Here is a 19,875-nt window from a genome sequence, read left to right as displayed (position 1 = left end):
TAGCCCCAGCTTAATTTTAGGTTTAATATTCGTTTAGGTGATTGTTTAGCTGCAAGGCATACATCAGTAGCATTTGTGAAGATATAGTACTAGTTCCCAGTTCTCTTTCAACTAATTCATTTCCTCTAGTTTTTACCTCTCCACCCAGGAATCTTAATGTTAGCATGTTAACCTTCACATACACACACAAACGTGAGAATAATATTCATGTTACCCTTGGATAACAACAGTTCCAGTTTTTCTACTTTTCTTTGAATCTAATTAACATTTGTCTTCCATATTAGGTCAGTTTTGCACAGAGCATTTACCTGGTGGTAAGCTTTACAGCCTAAACAAACATTTTTTAAGCATTTTTGTGTGGTACTTTTATAAAGAAAAAAAAAAAGTTTGGAGTAATAAAAAAAAACAAAAAAAAACAAACAAAACACAACATTAAAAAAAATATTTTCAATAAGCATATTAACCCCTCTTCCCGCTGGCTGTATATCTCTTTTTTCCTTTTTCATTTTTGACTCCCCCCCCTTCCAAACCCATAAGTTTTTTTATTTCTCCACTCTCAGAGCCATTTGAGTGAGGTCTTAATCTTTGCGAGACAAATTGTTCTTCATGATGCTACCAATTATTTTGTACAATGTACTGGGAAGCTGGAAAAAAAATTCTGAATGGGGTGGATTTGAAGAAAAAAATGCATTTGTGCAACTTTCGTACGGGTTTCGGTTTTACCGCATTTACTGTGCAGTCAAAATGATACGTCCCCTGTATGCTATGTTTCCGTACAATTCCAGGAATACCTAATTTATATGGTTTTATTTACATTTTAACCCCTTAACAAAAATCCAAAACCGTGTTAAATTTTTTTTCTAAAAGTCGCCATAGTCTGACACCCGTTACATTTTTATACTTCCATATACGGGTTGTATAAAGCTTTTTTTTTTGCGGGGCCGGGTGTACTTTTTAATTCTATCATTTTGGGGAATTGCTTTAGCTTTGATCCCTTTTCATTCAAATTTTTATCAGAGGCAAAACAGTTTTGACATTTTTTCCTGCTACTGCGTTTAACGTACAGGAAAAATTTTTTTATAGATTTGTAGAGCGGGCAATTTCAGACACAGGGATACCTAATGTGTATGTGTTTCACAGAATTTAACTACTTTTATATGTGTTCTAGGGGAAAGGGGGGGGGGGGGTGATTTGAATTTTTAATATTTTTTTATTATATATTTTTTTTTTTTTACTTTTTTTTTTTGCATGTTAGACCCCCTAGGGGTCTTGAACCCCAGGGAGTCTGATCACTTATGCGATGCATTACAATGCTAATGCCATGCAATGCATTGCAAAATACCTAACGTAGCCTGCAATAGAAGCAATAGAATGACAGGCCGGGGAGCCTTTACAAGGCTCCCAGCTGTCATAGAAACATGACCTGGCCCCGGAGCCTACTCCGGGTGCCGGCACCCAAGTGTCGCCAGGAAAATTGCGCCTCGGTCAGCTTCGACCGAGGCACCAGAGGGATTAATGCCCCCGATCGGTGCGGGCACTGACCAGGGGCATTAGCGCTGGGTGTCTACTCTATAAAACAGTAATCAAACAGTATAAAACAGTAGACACCCGGCGGCTATAGTGGCCGCCTGGCTCCTGGGTGGCCACTATAGCGCACCCAGCATCCGCCATACTAGTATGGCAGATATCAGGAAGGGGTTAAAAATCATTAAACTAACGCTACATTCACATCTGCACTGAAGACTTTGTTGGAAACTCACTCGCAGAGTCTGCTGAAAATTCAGAGAGGAAAAAGTCCACCAGATTCATTTTAAAAAACAAACAAAAAAAAAAGAAAAAACTGACAGACTCTGTGTAATCCTTGTTTTAGAGGTCTACCTATTTGTTGTTTGGGTCCCCCAATGTCCCAAGACAATGGAGAAACCGTGCTAGTGTGAATCTAATATTAGTATAGCTTTATCCCCTTACTGCACCTTGACACAACATATCCACAGCAACTACTTATATTTGCTCCTTGTCCACTAGCAGCTTCTGGTACCCCCAACAGATCACATACTGTGGACACATCATTATAATGCCAAAAATAAAAAAATAGAATTGGTCTAGAATAAAAACCTTTAACTGCAATGCAGATATTTATAGCATATGTATTGTGCAGCAGCATATAGATATCCTAATCTTGACTGTGTTTTCAAACAGTGATATCTCTGGAAATAATATAGATAGTGCTGCAAGCTTGTCATGTGATAGATGAAAACCCCCTCTTTCACCAAAAGCAAGTTTGTACTGTTTGAAGTGACCCTCTCCCATTCTAATTTTCCTCTACATTTTACACAGTTGTGTACCCCAAGCCAGAACTCCACACACAGTTACTGAGTGAAAGGCAGAAGCAGAATACAGAAGCAGATCTGTTTATATCTCCATTACACTCAAAGTAGACCTACCTATTAAAGCTTGGAAAAGGTTGCTCTGAAAGATGTTGATGACCCGCTCAATAGACTTTCTTAGTTGCTTATCCTCAGTCTGGTTCAGTTTGGTGCGATATTCCTCCAAGAGGTCCAGTGCCCGCTGAGTGTCTAGATAAATGGGAGAATCATTTATATTAAAACACAATACAATTCAGGAAATCTTTAATACAAGATATTATAAAAGATTTCACACCTGTGGGAAGAGAACTTCCATTTCTGAATGGACACAAGAGCAAAAAAAAAAACCAAACAAAAAAAAAAACCACAAACATTTACGTTTATGCAACCGGCTCACTATCAGTTTGCATCCGTTGAACGGATGTAAAGAAAACAGATGTAAAAAACACATTCCGTTTTTGTCAGCAGCATTTTTCATAGACAGTCTACAAAGGAAATATCTGCAGACTTTCTGTCTCCATTACACCTTTACGGAAAATACCAGAGTTTCTGTAGATATAATTGACACGCTGCAATTTGCAAAGACGCTCGCAATTTTTTAAATCACAGCATTTCCACTACAAATTTCTTTCTGCAATGTGTGAATGGGATTGGCTAGAATCCCAAACACTTTGGGGGTACTGTAAAATACAGGGGGTTTTTTGTTTGTTTTTTTTAAACCTAAAGAGCTCTTTTAGGGCTCGTTCACATGGCGCCCGGGGGGGGGGGGGATTTTGGCGCTGAATCCACATCAGAATCCGCCCCCTCACAATAGAGGTCTATGTAGACCGCTAGCTTACTTTTTTCCGTGAGTGGTATATTCCCGCTCACGGAAAAAAGTAGCAAGCTGCCCTTTCTTCAGGCGGATTCCGCAGCCGATTCAGCCACGGCATCCGCCTCACTAGGCCCATCCATTTGTGCCTACTCTGGAGCAGGAAGCAGCGACAGGCGCATTTTGGTCCTATTCTGACGCGGCTTCCTGCGTCAAAATCAGGACCAAAATACACCAACCCGTGCCCTGTGTGAACAAGCCCTTACATGGCCTCATGCAAACTGTATGGTAATAAACTATCATTATTGGAGTAATGCATTTTTTACTTGAATACAATTGTTTGGTCCCCATGCAAGCTGCATATTGTCTGCAGACCACTCCCCAATTCCCAGTGGCAGTTCTGTTACCAGTATCAATGATTTGTTTGACCAGCATAAAAGATTGATTAGTCAACAAAGAAGGGACTGCTATTTTATAGTTTAGTCACCAGGCCTTTCATGGTGCCTGCATAAAGTCTGGTTGTTGATCAGGTGTCTTAACTAGTTTTTATTTCAAATTACAAAAGGTAAAGGGAATGTGGTGGGGGTGGATTATAATTCAGACAAATTCAGTAATGTGCTGCCAATAATCCTGCATCTTTTATGCTACACAAAAAGTTCCAGTGTCTGCTTGCTGGTCAGCAGAACAAATAGACAAGGAAAATACTGTATCCAAACATTCCTAGGAACACCTGTTTCTGATAGACTCATGCTAATGTTTCCTAAAGTAGTCTCTTAATCTGAAAAAATAAATAAAAAAAATAAACAGAATATTACCTATTGGTTACATCTCATTTTTGCTAATCATATACTCCCCCCCCCCCTTGTGTGAAGTTTATTGTGCAGCACAGATCACCAGCCATCATCTGCTAACGGCAGTCACATTACTAATTTTGTACCCAACTTTTGGGAAGAATGGGTTGCTAAGATGCCCAACCTTTCTGCAAGGAGGGATTTGTTCTAGCACTGGAATGTAACCTCAATGCCAATGAGAAGGCTAAGGAGGAACTTAGTGCAGGGTTTGCTAATCATATTTTTGGGCACGTGTAATTTTATTTTTATTTAAAAGAAAGTCGAAGCCAGATCATATGCTTATACCACCTGTTTTCAGTAAATGTATTTGCAGTAGTCACCCCACTTGGCACACTGATGATCACAGCTATCACATACATGTAGACAAGTCACAGAAGCTAACAGTCACCAAAGCTTATCCATTCCTTTATCTGCACAGGTCACTAAGGATGCCTAGAAAACACTTCCACAAAAGTCAATAGGGTCTACTGTATACTGTGTTGGTTCACCTCCAGGAAAGAGGTGGGGACAGATTTGACAAGCTATTTAATGCTTAGTGTCCGCAGGTGGAACTGTAGGATTTTTAGATTAAAATAATTCACCAAAATAAATTGATTTAAAAAGAGAGTCTATCACACCCCCCTCCCCAACATGTGTAACTGGGATCACCACATTGCAGAGTTCATCACAGTGATAAACAACATACCTTTGAAGATTTGGAGAAAAAGGAATTTGAGGTCTTATACAAATAAGGTAGTTGGTGAACTGGGGATGGGCCTTCAGCTCCTTGGAGCACTGCCCTTGCCACTACTGCCTTTGCCACCCTGTGCAGCGGGAATTGATCCTCCCCATCACCCATCCTACAAGAGTAGAGCTGCAGGGATGAAGACTCCCACTGACTCGTTTGCTTAAAACAGTCTTTTTCCAAATCTACAAAAGTGAAATATATAACAAAGGTATGTTTATCACTGTAATGTGCTCTGTACTGCAGTGGTGGTAGTTAAATATGCTTGAGGGAGGTGGGAAAACTCTCTTTAAAGGGGGATGTCCAGGATAACTATACAACTAACTAAACCCCTACACTAACCTAGACATCCTCCCCACGCCTACTTTCTAAGTTACATAATTAATCAAAAACCTATATTTACCCTTATCCCTGGGGTGGTCATGTGACCCACCCAGGGATATTTACTGATTATCCGGCGACGATCTCTTTCCCCATTTCTGGAAACGGATCGTCACTTCTACTGCCTTCCCCCATGCACTCCATCATACTTACACATCTTCTTCCTGTTTAGCCTTCCTTCTCCAGGGAACGGCTCCTTCTCCTTCCCTGATGTCGACACGCTTAGGCGCAACAGAGCCAGAGTCCTGGCTTAGCGCTGACACTACATTACTGAAGGCCTGCGCAATAGAGATGTATTGAAGGCTACAACACAGTGCTGCGCGTTTGCAGCAAAAAAAGTGGAGGAGCCATTCCCTGCAGAAGGAAGACGGGAACAAGAAATGTAAAGGATAATAGGGTACGGGGGTGGGCTGAGTGAGTTGGGAAAGGTTACAGTGGGGATGAATAGCTAGGGAGACCGGGAGGAGAGTTAGATGGGGGGAGGAGTGAGAGGGAGTGAGCAAAATATAGATCTCCATAGGGAAATAAAGGAAATAAATGCAATGGAGGATTTTACAGAAAAGAGCTAAAACATGTTAATAAAGTAGATTACAAAATTAATAATATACATACAACCAGAAAATCAAAGTTTGTTTGTAAGTTTAGTTGCCATTGTTGTGAAATCAAAGTTGAGACCAACTCTGGGTGGTGTTGAATTTGAAAAGAAAGTTACCAACTCTGGTTCCAAAATATGCACACAAATTGATAAATTTTTTTTAAATTACATTATGCAATTATCAATTTTGTATAATCAGATGCATAATTTGTTACATATTAACATTCATAGGCAATCACCAGCTTTCTAATGAATTAGAGGATCTTTAGAAGGGGCTGACAATCCATGGTCAGTAAGAAGCAGTAAAGAAACTGGAGTCGGACTATGGAAAAACACAGTCGGAGATATTATTGGCCTACCGATTCCACAGCGTTATTACTTACTGCAGTCATTAATCACATAGATAAGCTTATCTAAACATCTCCAGCTCTAAAGACACGCACACAGGGAACAGAGTACAGTGTGAACAAGTATATGCAATATATATATATATATATATATGTAACACTCTGTTAAAAGGGTTGGCTAAGATTTTCTTTCACTGGCTAAAAATCGGTGGCAAAAGTCTGCCCACACATGAATAAGCTATTTGGAGCTGCATCTGATTCCCGCACTATACAGTGTACAAAGCCATCTCCTTCTGGCTCATTACAGTGTATAGCATGGGGAAAGGCTGATCTGTGAGCAGGCCGGATTTCAGCGCCCCCACTGATCAGATGTTTTTAGACTATCCTAAAAATGGACCAACAAAAAAAAAAAAAAAAAAAAAAAAAACACACCCGGACAAACAGTTGCATTCACTAAGCATTTACAGTTCTCATGCCTGCTCCTTAGCACTGTCATCAGATAAACCCTAATACAGTGTCTGTTTCTCCTTCTGTTCCTTGAATTAAACATGTCAGGGATACCACGGTAATACTTGCAGAAAAAAAAGGTAACATTTTACAGGCCTTGCAAAGTGGATGAAATGTTAGTAATTCTCATCTAACACTCTGCTTTACAAAAATTTATGTTGCGGATTTTCATTGCAGATTTTACTCTTTGCTTTGCAAAAAAGGGAAATTTGCAGAATAACCAACCTTTTCTTAATGTAATTTGCATCAGAAATATGCGCTATTTGGTGAATTTTTATTTTTGTTGCAGATTTTCTGCCACAGAAAACATGCAGCATTTCACCCCAGTGTCCCTACCTTAGACCACATATGTAACACATGACCATGTGTAGTCTGAGGGTCAGTAAAAATAGCATGTATGACATAATGATTGCCATCTGTAGGTCATCTGTGGTTTTCAGTTCGTTGATGATGAATTGACAGGACCATCCACAAATACGAACAGGTATAGGACACATAGGACCTGCTCCATATTTTGTAGCTCTTCAATCAGCCCAGACACACAAACGCAAAAACTACGCTTGTGTGTATGGGCCCATAGAAATGTAAGGGTCTGTATTTTAACCACAATTGCGGATAGAAAAGTGCAGTCATGTGCATGAGGCCTAAGGGTGTCTATGACAAGCACAACTTCTATTTTCTCTCCACTTCAGAATAAAATCACTTGTCTGTCAGGAGCGAAGTTGTGCCAACACTGATGCAGCAAATTATCACAATAAGTCTTTTGTTATATTGAAAAAGTTTTCTTATCTTTGTCATCTTGGGATACTTTGACCAGCATATGCCACTGTATAGAAAAAGTGACATACACACAGGATAGGTCATCACTATGATCTGTCGGAGTCTGATACCAAACCCTGCACAGATCAGCTTCCTAGCAGCCTCCTAATGCACATAGCTGCTGCAGTAGACAGAGCACAAGTACTCAAGTAATAGGAGCGGTGCTGAAATTTCCCACAACCACCGTGTTTCAGTGGATTGGGCTACTGCACTTCTCCTAATAATTCAGCAGGCAGAATAGCTGATAAGAGATAGAAACCAGAGTGCTCAGATGAATGTTGCAGCCTATTCACTGAGCAACAAGTACATAGCTGTATACTTTGCAGGGGCTGTGCTTGGTATAGCAGTGGAGGCCCATTCACTCGAATGGGACTGAGATGTTGCTGTATCATATGACCAGTGATCATAATGTCAACAGTACACTCATGATCACGACCACCAAAACCAGTTCGAACAGTTGACTAATCACATACTGTAGATCTATCCTAAAGATAGGACATTAATATGAAGGTCCAGGAAAATCCCTTTAAGATCCTTAGCTGGAATTAGAAGCTGAAACATGTCATCAGCTGTCTAATACTTCTAGCTAAATTTGTGAACTTGGATAGATAAGTAAAATGCTTTGCTGGATACTATTGTTTATGGGAAGAACACCAAGTGCATTTATCAGTTTGCATGTACAAGTATACGTATCAGATTGCTTCAAAAGAGTAATTCGAAAAGCCCTAAAGAGTGGCAAAATAAATAAATAAATAAATAAATACATAAACAGTCCATACCCTGCTATACACTATTATACAGATAGATCGACCCAAAATATGTCCACATGGTTTTCTTAAATAAAATTGGGATCTAACGGGAAAAAAAGGGAAGGCAATTGGCAACAATGCATAATAAAAAGTTTGATCAAATCATAACCTATTATAGGGGGGTGTTTAATTTCTTACATTTAGCTCTCAAAAAACAGGATGCACTTGCTTTATAATACTCAGACAAGAGTTTTGGCTGGGTAACACCCATCAGATATCCTTGGCTGAGCTTCGGCTTTCTGCCACAGTGAGCACTTTTACAGCCACGGTTTTTGGCTGCAGGTCCACATGAAGACAGAGCCCCTTTCAATGGCACTTATCTGTGTGCTGTCTCCTGACATGGTTTCTGTGTTGGTTTTGTTGCAAAAACCGCAATAAGGCAAAAAAATCTGTATATTTCCACACCAAGACTGTAATTTATTTTTTTTTGGTTTGTTTGCAAAATCCAGAAAAAAAAAAAACAACACAAAAACACACTTAAAATTCCCATCAAAAACGCTAAGTGAACATAAAGTTACGTTTACACTGAGAATCTGACATTCTTGACATGGATAATGCCAAGGTTTACAGACTTGAACTGTCCCATTCAATGGGACGAATCTGCATGTGGCGACCAACAGTGGCGTTTCGATGCTGAAATGGCAAGATAGGACAGTTCATTTACAGGGCCACCTATTCCACATTGTATGAACTACGGCACAAATTTCCACTGAAAACAAAGGAAGGTTAAAAAAAAAAAAAAAAGTAGAAATCAGCATAGAAAAACAAAAGAAAAACTCATTTTCAGTTACATTGCATTAAAAAAAAAGCAACCTGTCAGGGCCATTTGGGGCACAGCATTCATCTCTGGCACTGCAGGCGCCAGCATAGCTCCTCACTGAAGCTGGTGAAGTACACCTGCACACTGAAGCAAGGTGAACTATAGTTTGAGTGAAGAGCTGCAAAGGGGCCATACAAATAAAAGGTTTATTTTGTGGAAGCTTTTGTTTGTTTTAAATCCTGGCACAGAACAGAATTACCATAGGGCTATTCAGCACACTAATTCTCAAATCCATAAGGTCCTTTGGGTGGTTTAGTGCCATAAATATCCTTTACAGGCTCCATTTAACCATTGCACGTGTATCACATGATCCATCAGTTTCAACAGAAAATTATTAAATGGGGTCGTCCAGAGAATCTCATTTTACTTCCTTCCTCCAAGGTTTTTTTTTTATGCTGTATCTGGGGGTTCCAGATTGGGTCACATTATTGGGACCAGCACATGGACCAGGGATGGTCTCCCTCTTTGGGTCTCTCCCATTTGTCTCAAGGGGGGTTGGTTATTTAAAAAAAAAAAAAAACAGCCAGCCTCTATATTACAGGTAACTACCTATGAAAACTGGAGAGGAGGGAAGAGGTGGAACGACCCAGAAGCTGGTTCCACTCACATGATTCGGGATCAGAACCGGCCAAGAACCCCCTGGAGGAAGTAAACAGCACAAGTCTCGCTGGACAACCCCTTTAAGTGTTCTTCTACACAGCCAGGCGAAAAAGCAGCACAGGGTTCAGATGTTTATGTATAAACAATGATTCCACTGGATATACATAGAGTTGATGCTCATCAATAACACAATTACTGTACATCAAAATCAATGAATACAGGATTCAAGACTGAGGCTGAATACTTTCATATATTTCACAACAATCTCAAGCAACTTCTTATAAGCATAAAATAAAGAATGTCACAAAATACAGGACCTGATGCTTTGCAAATCAAATATACAGACACTGGGTTTACTTTGCAAAGAAGAAACACATGCAAAAATGGTTAAACTTTCAACCAATCAGACGATCACACCAAAAAAGTGGCTCCTTTGTAAGGAAGGAAGCAGATCCTTCCAAGACACACAAGGTGTCCCATTCACCCTGCATCACAGGGATCAGATCCGCACAGCAGCGAGTGCAGGGCTGGAAAGTTCCCACTTATGGCCAAGAAGCTACGTGGACATTGTGTGGGTAATGTAGACAAGGAAGAACTGTGCACTCCAGAGCGGCGATCATTGCCACAGCCAGGAAAAGAACAATGCCACTTTGTAGCGCAGCAGGGGGTCTGTCATCATTAGGGTTGCACCCCCTCCCCAGGGACAACTACATAAAGTTACAACACACACATCCTTCAAAACAATCCAGCTCAGCGCCCCCTACTATACACGGATCCTGGCAGCGCACAGCCCCCCGTAGTACATAGACTTTAGTCTGAAGACACACACCTTGCTTCCTGACAGGCATGGTGCCACCCCCTGACACACACCAACAGGCTGCCAGGAGGATGACCTCGCCAACCCAGCACCCCTCAGCTGCAGACTCCACGAAATAATTCCTGGCTTTCAAAGTGCCCCACCTCCTGGAGCAGGAGAACACCGGGAGCTTTCTTGCAACCCCCCACAGTGAAGAAGTGGAAAAGTCCTGTGCTATGCGGGACGGCTCTCTCGAGACTATTCCAAGCACTCCAGAAGGGAGGTTCCCAATTATTTCCAGCACAAGTAATGTGAGGAGAGCCCCGGCTGTGTTCAGTGCCTCTCACTCCTGTGGGGGTGGAGAAATCCGAAATGGGGCAGAAAGTTGTTGGTGAAGGGGTGGCGAAAACAAGTTGCCGTCTCCTCCGCGGCGGCTGAGAAATGTACGCGACAGCCGAGGGACAAAACCAAAAAGTTATTCCTCACAGACGCCTTTTCTCCTCTTTTCCTTGTAAAATTTCCTTTCCCTCCACTTCTTCTTCTTCTCGTCTTTCTCTCTGTCAGCGCCCCCGCCCCCACCTCCTCCTTCTACTCTTCCACCTCCCTCCCTCCTCCTCCTCTCGCTCTCCCACCGTTCCGAAACCCAAACTTTACTCCAAAATGGCGCCCCGGAGCTGGCTAGAGCACACCACGTGACCTCCCCCTTCAGACCTAGCCTGGTCTCCACCAATCGGGAGTGAGCTCCGCCGGGCGGCAGCGCCTGCTTCTACCTTGGCGAAAGAGGAAAGCTTAGGAGAACAGAGTCTCTTAAAGGGGTAAAGTTGAGCGGGCGGGTCACACTTCACACCTTTTTAAAGCGGCAACCACAAGACTTCTCGCACTGTCCTCTCATAGATGGGGACAGAAAGTTGGCTTCCTATAGTCACCTAGTGGTCACGGTGCACAGTGCTCTCTACTTCCATGATGGCTGTGTGACTGCTTCAGCTACAATATTACCATGTCTGTACCATGTACATGTTTAGGACAAGAATTTTCTTGAAGGAACATTTTCTTAGCCCTACAGCCTTCTTTTGTTTTTTACTCCGTGCCTTACAAAAACCATAACTTTTTTATTTTTTCCATTTACATGGCTGTGTGAGGGCTTGTTTTATTGTGAGACAAATTGTACTTACTTATGGCACCATTTAATGTTCTTTACGATGTACTTCGAAGCTGGGAAGGATTCAGAATTGAGTGGAATTGGAAAAAAATGCAGTCATGCCATTTTCTTACAGGTTTTGTCTTGACGGCTAGATTTGTCTTGGTGTCGTAGCTTTATTCTGCAGGCCAGTAAAATAACGACAATACCAAATTTATATACAAAAAACTGAATGAAAATGGAAAATACCAAAGGTATTGACAAAGTAACCTGCATCCAAGGGTTTAGAATAAAAACAGTATATAGTCTGCCTTCAAGGTTCCTATTAGAAGACCTATTACTTTATATTTATAAAAACAGTGGTAAGATTCCAGTAATAAACTCAAAAGTATCTGCCTCCTATTGTATTTAAAGGGGCTCTATCAGCAAAATTTTGCTGTATGAGCCCCACATATGCCTGTATAGCCTTTAAAAAGGCTATTCAGGTACTGCTAATCTTATTTTAAACCCCCCCGCCTGTTTTCAAATAAAACTCTAAAAACATATATGTAAATCATACCTTTGCATGCACGCTGGGCGGTCGTGCACGATCCGACGTCATCTTCGGTCCCGCCTTCCTCTTCTTTCTTCTTCCAGCGACGTCCTCCTGTTCTGGCTCTTCTCCGCCTTCATCTTCTTTTCTTCGAAAGTGAAGAATTTCGCAAGCATACTGCACATGCTCACGTAGTTCTAAGGGATACTTAGAACTTCAACAAAAATGTCGGAGGGAGCGCTACTGCGCATGCGTGGGATTTGAAAACAAACCGGCAGAAGAACAGGAGATGAAGGCGGAGAAGAGCCAGGACAGGAGGAAGTCGCTGGAAGAAGAAAGAAGAGGAAGGCGGGACCGAAGATGACGTCGGATCGTGCACGACCGCCCAGTGTGCATGCAAAGGTATGATTTACATATATGCTTTTATACTTTTATTTGAAAACGGGCGGGGGGTTTAAAATAAGATTAGTGGTCCCTGAATAGCCTTTTTAAAGGCTATTCATGCATATGTGGGGCTCATAAAGCATAAATTTGCTGATAGAGCCCATTTAATGAGAGGCAGAGATCAAAGCAAGACACTGAAAAAATAAGCCCCCTTGAAATCAGGGTGCAGCTGTGGTTGGCTATTTACTCTCTGCTGTGGTTATCTCTATACATATTCCTGACCTCTGGCTTTACCTTCAACTATTCTCTTGGATTCCAATTCTGTACTGTATTGCTTGATTGAGTCCGACCCCTTGGCTAGCTGACCTCCCTTTTGTTGTTTCTCTTGTCTTCGTTCTGTGTCATCACTTATATCTAAGAAGGGACTGCCACCCAGTTGTCCTCTACCGCATAGGGTAGTTGAGGCAAGTAGGCAGGGATAGATGAGGGTACAGCTTAGGGCTCACTGTCTTTTTGTGTTTAGGTTAGAACTGCACGCCAAAAATCAGTGTCACCCTGCATCTCATTCACTATTGAGAATGGAGTCACATTGCGACCCAAGGATACTGAAGCAACGCAAAAAAAAAAATCAAGCAGTGGTAGCAATAGCTGCAAAGCAAGTAGCAATAGCCTTAGCAGAAATTTTGGTGGTGATAGATTCGCTTTGTTTATTAACACATCAGTGTCCATGTCTCATCCTTGACAATGTCCCTTTTTTATCATTTTTCTGTTTGTAGTTTTGCAGTTGTACATCATCCTTTTTTAATGTCTGTTTAAAAAAAAAAAAATGGAAAGAAAGCTGACCCACTGTGGGAGAGCATATAACTACACAAATGCAAAGTCTCTTTCCAACAATCCATAAAAATCAGATAGCACCAAGATGACATCCATGTGCTATCCCAGTTTTTAATGGACCCTTCGACATGCGTGATCATATGCAAACATAGGACAAGTGCCTTATTTTTTCTTTTTCCTATGGAACTTTAATCTATGAAAAAAGCTGAAGTCTGAATAGGCACAAAAATCCATTGGTCTGTTCACTGTGGAAAACACTGACAGCAAACAGACAAAAATCACTGTGACATGTGAAAAGCCCTTTCGTAGAGTTTTACAGCATGTTTAGTGAGAATGACAGCTGAGAAGCTAATTCACAAGCTAGAACCAATAAAGCTCCACTTCCTGTTGCTACTTTTGGTTTGCTAAAGTATGGAAAATGTTGCTTGTAGTACTTAAACGTACCTACACTATTGGATGACTTTTCCAGGATAAGCTGCTGTGTGTGTACACGAGGAGTAACACTATTTCTGGTCATTATATGGCTTATATTTAGCATTTTTTAGTATATTTCCCCTTTGTACGCTTTATCTCTGACTACAAGTGGTGCCTGAAACAGTGGGTAGAGATACTTCTATGATGTATCTGCTTCTCTGTCCACAGATCCCTCTTCCCGTTACACAGACTTCTGACCATCCGTTTAGAAGACCAAGATTCACCAGGTAGTTCAGTGAGTGAGAGAACTATTTAAAGGGATTCTACCACTGAAATGAATTTTTTTGGCGATCAATCGTCGGAATAGCCTTTACAAATGCTATTCGTCTCTTACCTTTAGACGTGGTCTCTGCCGCTCCGTTCCTTAGAAATACCAGTTTTTACTGGTATGCAAATAAGTGCTCGAGAACACGCTCCAGCGACGCCTCTATCTTCGGCTGGATCCTCCCCTTCTTTCGTCGTCTTCTTTCTGCGTCACCTCCGACGCCTGCGCAGTTGGCTCTGCCAGTGAGACACTAGCAGAGCCGACTGCACATGCTGGCCATTTTTGGGAGGTCGCTCTTGCTCTTGTAGTTCAATACAGGAGCGGCCTCCCAAAAATGGCCACCGGCCGGCATGCGCACTCGGCTCTGCTGGTGTCTCACTGGCAGAGCCAACTGCGCAGGCATCGGAGGTGACGCAGAAGGAAGACGACGAAAGAAGGGGAGGATCCAGCCGAAGATAGAGGCGTTGCTGGAGCGTGTTCTCGAGCAGCAGTGGGGACGTCCCCATCGCATTTTCAGTGCTGGGGCCCGCCCCCATGGCTGCAAGAGAACTAATTTGCATACTGGTAAAAAAAACGGTATTTCTAAGGAACGGCGTGGCGGAGACCAAGTCTAAAGGTAAGAGACGAATAGCCTTTCTAAAGGCTATTCCGACATGTGATCGCCAAAAAAATTCATTTCAATAGATGAATCCCTTTAAGGGCTAGTTCACACGTTGTTAGGTGTCGAGGAATTTGGTTAGGAAAAAATCCGCTTCAGGAATTAGGAAATGGTTTTTTGAAGCATTTTTTGACATGAGGCATTTTTTGGAGGTGTTTTTAGTTTTTGGATTTTTTCCTCCAGCACAGTGTATGAACTTTGAAAAAAACGCTAGCGGTTTTTGAATCGGTTTTTGGCAAAAACCACATCAAAAAACGCGTCAAAAACTGCTTCAAAAACTGTGATGCGTTTTTTCCGCCTCCCATTGACTCCTGTTGGTTTTTCAGGCGGTATCCAACTGAAGAAAGGTCATGTCGCTTCTTTTTTCCACTAGCGGAAAAAAAAAAAGCTAATGGATTACATAGGACTCTATTTTAAGGCCTTTTTTGGTGGAGGATTTTAAGGCGGTTTCCACCTCAAATTCCTGACCAAAAAACTTGGTGTGAACATACCTAATAGGAAAGGGTTTTTTTTTCTAAATGTTTTTACTAATATTTTCAACAAAAAAAAGAGAAACTTAGTGGAGAAATAGAAGCAAGTTATTTCTAATAAACCGTTCTAGTTAAATGGAGCTGTATCGTCACTTTTGTCTTTCGAGTGACAATCTCCATCCATAGTTATTTAGAGCCATTTGGAAAGGGTGAAGTAGTGGAATTCGAGGCTAGAGGTCTGTGGAACTTGTATGTTGGAAGCTTGTAAATATTCTCAGATGAAACTGAAACAAAAAAAAAAGCAAATACAACATCAAACCATTTCTGCTGATGTATTAAGATCTACTGTAAATCCCCTAAATGACCAACCAAGCCCTATTTGGTGCTTACATAGGGTTTATTTCATGTATAAATAGGGAATTGTCAGTCTGAATGCTCTCTGTACATGTCCAGGAAGTTTGCTCATGGTCAAGATACATGGGCCAGGATTTTTAAAATTGAGGATAGAGTGACATCAGGATGATCTGACTGCCATTTGGTAATTGGACTTGAGGAGGAAGAATAGTCAATATCTTGAATGTGAGAATTTATAGTTGTATATAATTAAGATCCTGTGTTTAACCTGATGTGGCCTCTTCATCCAAAGATGTGGAGTCTGATCAATAGGGGACAGTTGTGAAGTTGTCAAATTATGTGGTGGAGATAGTATTTAGTTTGCAAGTAGGGAGATATCAATATAAACACCAAGGCAAACTTGTTTTGGGATTGTAATGGGGAATTAAGAAAATTTCCCACAATGTGAAGACCCAACATTTCCCACTACCAATACACCTGATGGGCTTGATCATTTTGGAAGTGTAGGTCCTTGATGAATGCCAAAAATGGGGAATATACGGTATGGAACTTGAAGTTTTGCCTAACACTATTCTACACTTTCCAAGTGGAAAGAAGTAATGGGGTTCTTTTTGCCTGGACAGTTAATTAGTCATCATCATCATTGCTGATGCGGCAGATTGGATAATTGTGTATATATATATATATATGGGCAAAAGTCTTTTTCCAAGTTGATAAGATGTTACAAAGTTCCCTATATCCACCTGTATTATTGATTTATGGAATGTATTTTGAAAGTGTTGCAACTTTTTAAAGTGTTTTGCCATTAGTACATGCAAAGATAAGATTTTTATTATATCGATGGCCGGCAAAATAAGGGAGGGGGTGTACATCTCAAACAAGTAAGTATAACGGTTTTCGGAGCTCACCATGTATGCTGTGGAACACTTCGGGGTGCACGAACTAACTCCCTCGGACTCACAGGGCTTCAACACGTACAGAGAAGAAAAAGAAAATTTTGGTTGATATGTTTTGTGTTTAATTATGAAAAAATTGGAAATTTGGTGGAAATTTTGAAAAATATGCATTTTATAAAGTTTGAAATGATGTGCATTACATACAGATAGTCAGACCGCCAAAATTATATCATAAATCTCATGTCCCAGATCTCTGCTTTATGTCGGCATCAAACTTTAGTCACCCTTTTAATTTTTATGGACATTATAAGATTTACATTGAAACAACAATATTCAAAATTTTCAAGAAATTTCCAAAACCCATTTTTTAAAGGACTAATCCAGTTATGAAGGCGTTTTGAAAGAGCCTTATATTAAAGCCCCCCATAAATCACCCCATTTTCAAAACTGCACCCCTTAAATAAGCCAAAACAACATATACCTAGTAATTTAACCCTATAAGTGCTTAACAGGAATTAATACAAAATGGAGGTGAAATTTTCAAATTTGAATTTATTTTACTAATATTTTCGTTTAGCCCTAGAATTTGCACATTCACAAGGGGTTAAAGGAGAAAACGCATCCCACAATTTGTTAGGCAAGTTCTCCCGACTACCATAGTACCCCACTTGTGGGTGTAAACTAATATATGGACGCACAGCGAGACGCAGGAGGGAAGGCGCGCCAAAGAGCTTTTAGAGGGCAGATCTGGCTGCGATCAGTTTCAGGAACCATGTCGCATTTACAAAACCCTTGAGGAGTCAAAACAGTGGAAACCTCTAGAAAGTGACCCCATTTTGAAAACCGCACCCCTCAAAGAATTTATCAAGTGATGTAGTGAGCATTAGTAACCCCGAAGTGAATGTGTAAGCTGTGCGGAGTAATTGGGCACACCAAATCCCATTCTATTTTCCCACTAGCTCCTATGACACGGACGGGGAAGAGGGGCATTCTGGGGGATCAGCGCTGGTGTATTCTCTCTCATAAGCTCTAAATATGGGGTGTCCCCTGAAAAAGCTTGCACCGCTTACACATTTCCTTCTAGTCGCAGCCACTTATGTCCTAATGATTTGGCGACTTTTGGGGTTTTTGTCTTCACATTGTACAAGGTAGATTTTTATTTTCTGGCAATGTGGCCATATTTTATATGGGGAAAAAGGGATTTTTGGGGCTTTATTTATTTATAATTTTAAACTTTTTTATTTTTACTTTTTTTTCACTTTTTTTTTCTGTCCCCATGGGGGATTGAAGCAGTGATCGGCTGATCACTGCTTCAATAGAGATACGCTGCAATACACGTGTTACACGTGTATTGCATTGTATAGGAAGCTGTCAGCCTGTGTAGACGCACAGGCTGACAGCTTCATTTACGGCAGGATCAGCCAGGTGCGAGGACGGGGTAAGTGATGGGGCAGACCCGGGGTCACTGATCAGACCCCGGGCTGCCCCCTACGAACACCGGCACCCCCCGAAACCGGCGCGGGGGGTGCCGATCGGCACCATATGACACTGTAACCCCGGAGGTGCCGGTGGTCATGTTGATCAATGGCATCTCAGGGATTAACACCCGCGATCGGACCCGGTTCCGACCGCGGGTGTTACGGGGCATTGTCAGCCGTGTATTACGGCTGACACCCGCTGTGCATGGTGCGCACACAGTTTCTGTGTGCGCACCATGCATCCGCAGTAATAGTACGGCGGTTTGCGGGAAGCCCTTCCCAGCAGTGCCGTACTATTACGGCGAATGTCGGGAAGGGGTTAAAGGTCTATTATGCAATTTTTGAATATATTCTATGTATAAATTCATCGCTGTATTCTATGAATGGGGAAGATTATTGTTTTCAGAGGGTAAGGATTCAGTTTTTTGATGTGGGTTTTTAAGCCAAACTCAGGTACAGATCATAAATTGATGGGAACATAAAGGCTACATGCACACACCATTTTTAATTAGTTTCTGCTCTGTGATGTACTATTATGGAATCTGTTCCCACAAACTGACATAATAATACGTCATAAAGATGGCGTTGGCTCAGAGGCTAACATGGTGCCATCAGGTAACATACAGGTTTTCCCAATATATATTTTTTTGTAAGGGAAAAATAATAGTAAAATATTTTTTTACATATTTTGTATTGATGTATCCTAACAACCCATACTATGAAAATAGAAAATTAGTTATCTTATGGTGAAAGCCGTACACAAATTAAAATGTTTTTTGGACACATTGTTTTAAAAAAAAGTTGTAAAAATTATGAAAAAGGTCATACAGAGGTAGCACTGTTTAACTTTACTGTCTGCAGCGTAATATCCTATCTCGGAAAACACATCAGCAAAAACAACTGAAAACGCATTGAAAGAGCAAGGTTAACACAGTGTTGTTAATGTGCTATCTGTCATGTTAAAGGGTTTGTCCGAGATAATTAGAAATCCCTACACTAAGCTAAACACCCTCCCCCATCCTACTTTCTAAATATTAATCAAAAATGTATACCACTCCAGGGACATTTTCTGATTACCAGGTGACGATCCGTTTTCCCATTTCCCCGAAACAGATCGTCATTACTACTCTTTTCCCCCAACCACCCCATTATGCTTACCCTCCATGCTTCTTCTGGCGAGATGACACCTCCTTCTGTACTGATTCTGCAGGGTGTGTGCTCTTCTCCAACCATTGTGTGCACTGCTGCCGGTAATTCATCTCTACTGCGCATCCACGCATGTGCAGTAGAGGTGGATCATCACTGGAGGAGAAGCGCTCACACAGACAGAATCAGTACAGGATGAGAGGCCACTTTCTCAAAGAAAGAAGCATGGAGGGTAAGTATTATATAATATGGGTTGGGGGTTGAGTTGGTAGGGAAGGGTGGGATAACTAGAGAGACAGGGAGGAGGTATATGGGAGAGAGGAAGGAAGGAGGAGGTGAGTATGGTGAGATGGGTTAGTGAGGAAGTTATATAGCAGGAAACATAAGCATGTAAACAAATGCTGGAGATACCAGCAGCTCCCAGAGACACCCAGAAACCACTCAAAACTTGGCTAAAGGTATATGGGTGCATTTATTAACCCATTAATAGCACTAACAGACATTTAAAAAAAAAAAAACACATTTTTTGACGGAAAATCCATAGGTGTAATTGATGCCGAAAGTCCACAGATGAAAACTCTGTGTATTTTCTGTGAAGAGCACTACATGGGGTCTTAACCTTAGATGTGTTCATCAAGCATGGTTTAGTGTTTTTCCACCTAAGCAATATATCCCCTATCAACAGTGTAAGGGATAATCCCACCACTGCGACACCCACAAATCATGAAAATGAGGGTGATTTGTTCAACAGTCTAAATAGAGCAGTAGTAGAAAAGGTATGCCCCTAATTCTATAAATTTACAGATAGACAATGTACAGC

General features: G+C 41.2%; 1 protein-coding gene and 1 non-coding gene across 16 annotated transcripts in view; both read right to left on the bottom strand.

Annotated features, from left to right (window-relative positions):
• The window catches only part of DLG1 (discs large MAGUK scaffold protein 1), a 166,081-nt gene extending 155,061 nt beyond the window's left edge, over positions 1-11,020 (bottom strand). For all 15 annotated transcript variants that reach the window (XM_075268605.1, XM_075268607.1, XM_075268611.1 and 12 more), the window contains exons 1-2: positions 10,460-11,020; positions 2,445-2,576 (exon numbers count right to left, since the gene is read on the bottom strand). In XM_075268605.1, coding sequence (XP_075124706.1) covers positions 2,445-2,576; positions 10,460-10,478 — 151 coding nt within the window. In that variant the 5' untranslated portion in view covers positions 10,479-11,020. The remainder of the gene's footprint in view (positions 1-2,444; positions 2,577-10,459) is intronic.
• On the bottom strand, positions 4,107-4,233 carry LOC142198726 (small nucleolar RNA SNORA35). Its single transcript, XR_012715384.1, has one exon. It is a non-coding gene; the product is annotated as a small nucleolar RNA SNORA35 (small nucleolar RNA).
• Positions 11,021-19,875: the final 8,855 nt, after the last annotated feature.

The sequence above is a fragment of the Leptodactylus fuscus genome, chromosome 3 (genome assembly GCF_031893055.1).
Source record: "Leptodactylus fuscus isolate aLepFus1 chromosome 3, aLepFus1.hap2, whole genome shotgun sequence".
Classification (NCBI taxonomy): Eukaryota; Metazoa; Chordata; class Amphibia; order Anura; family Leptodactylidae; genus Leptodactylus; species Leptodactylus fuscus.
Note: the sequence above shows the minus strand (reverse complement) of the source record. Positions and strands in the feature narration are given on the sequence as shown.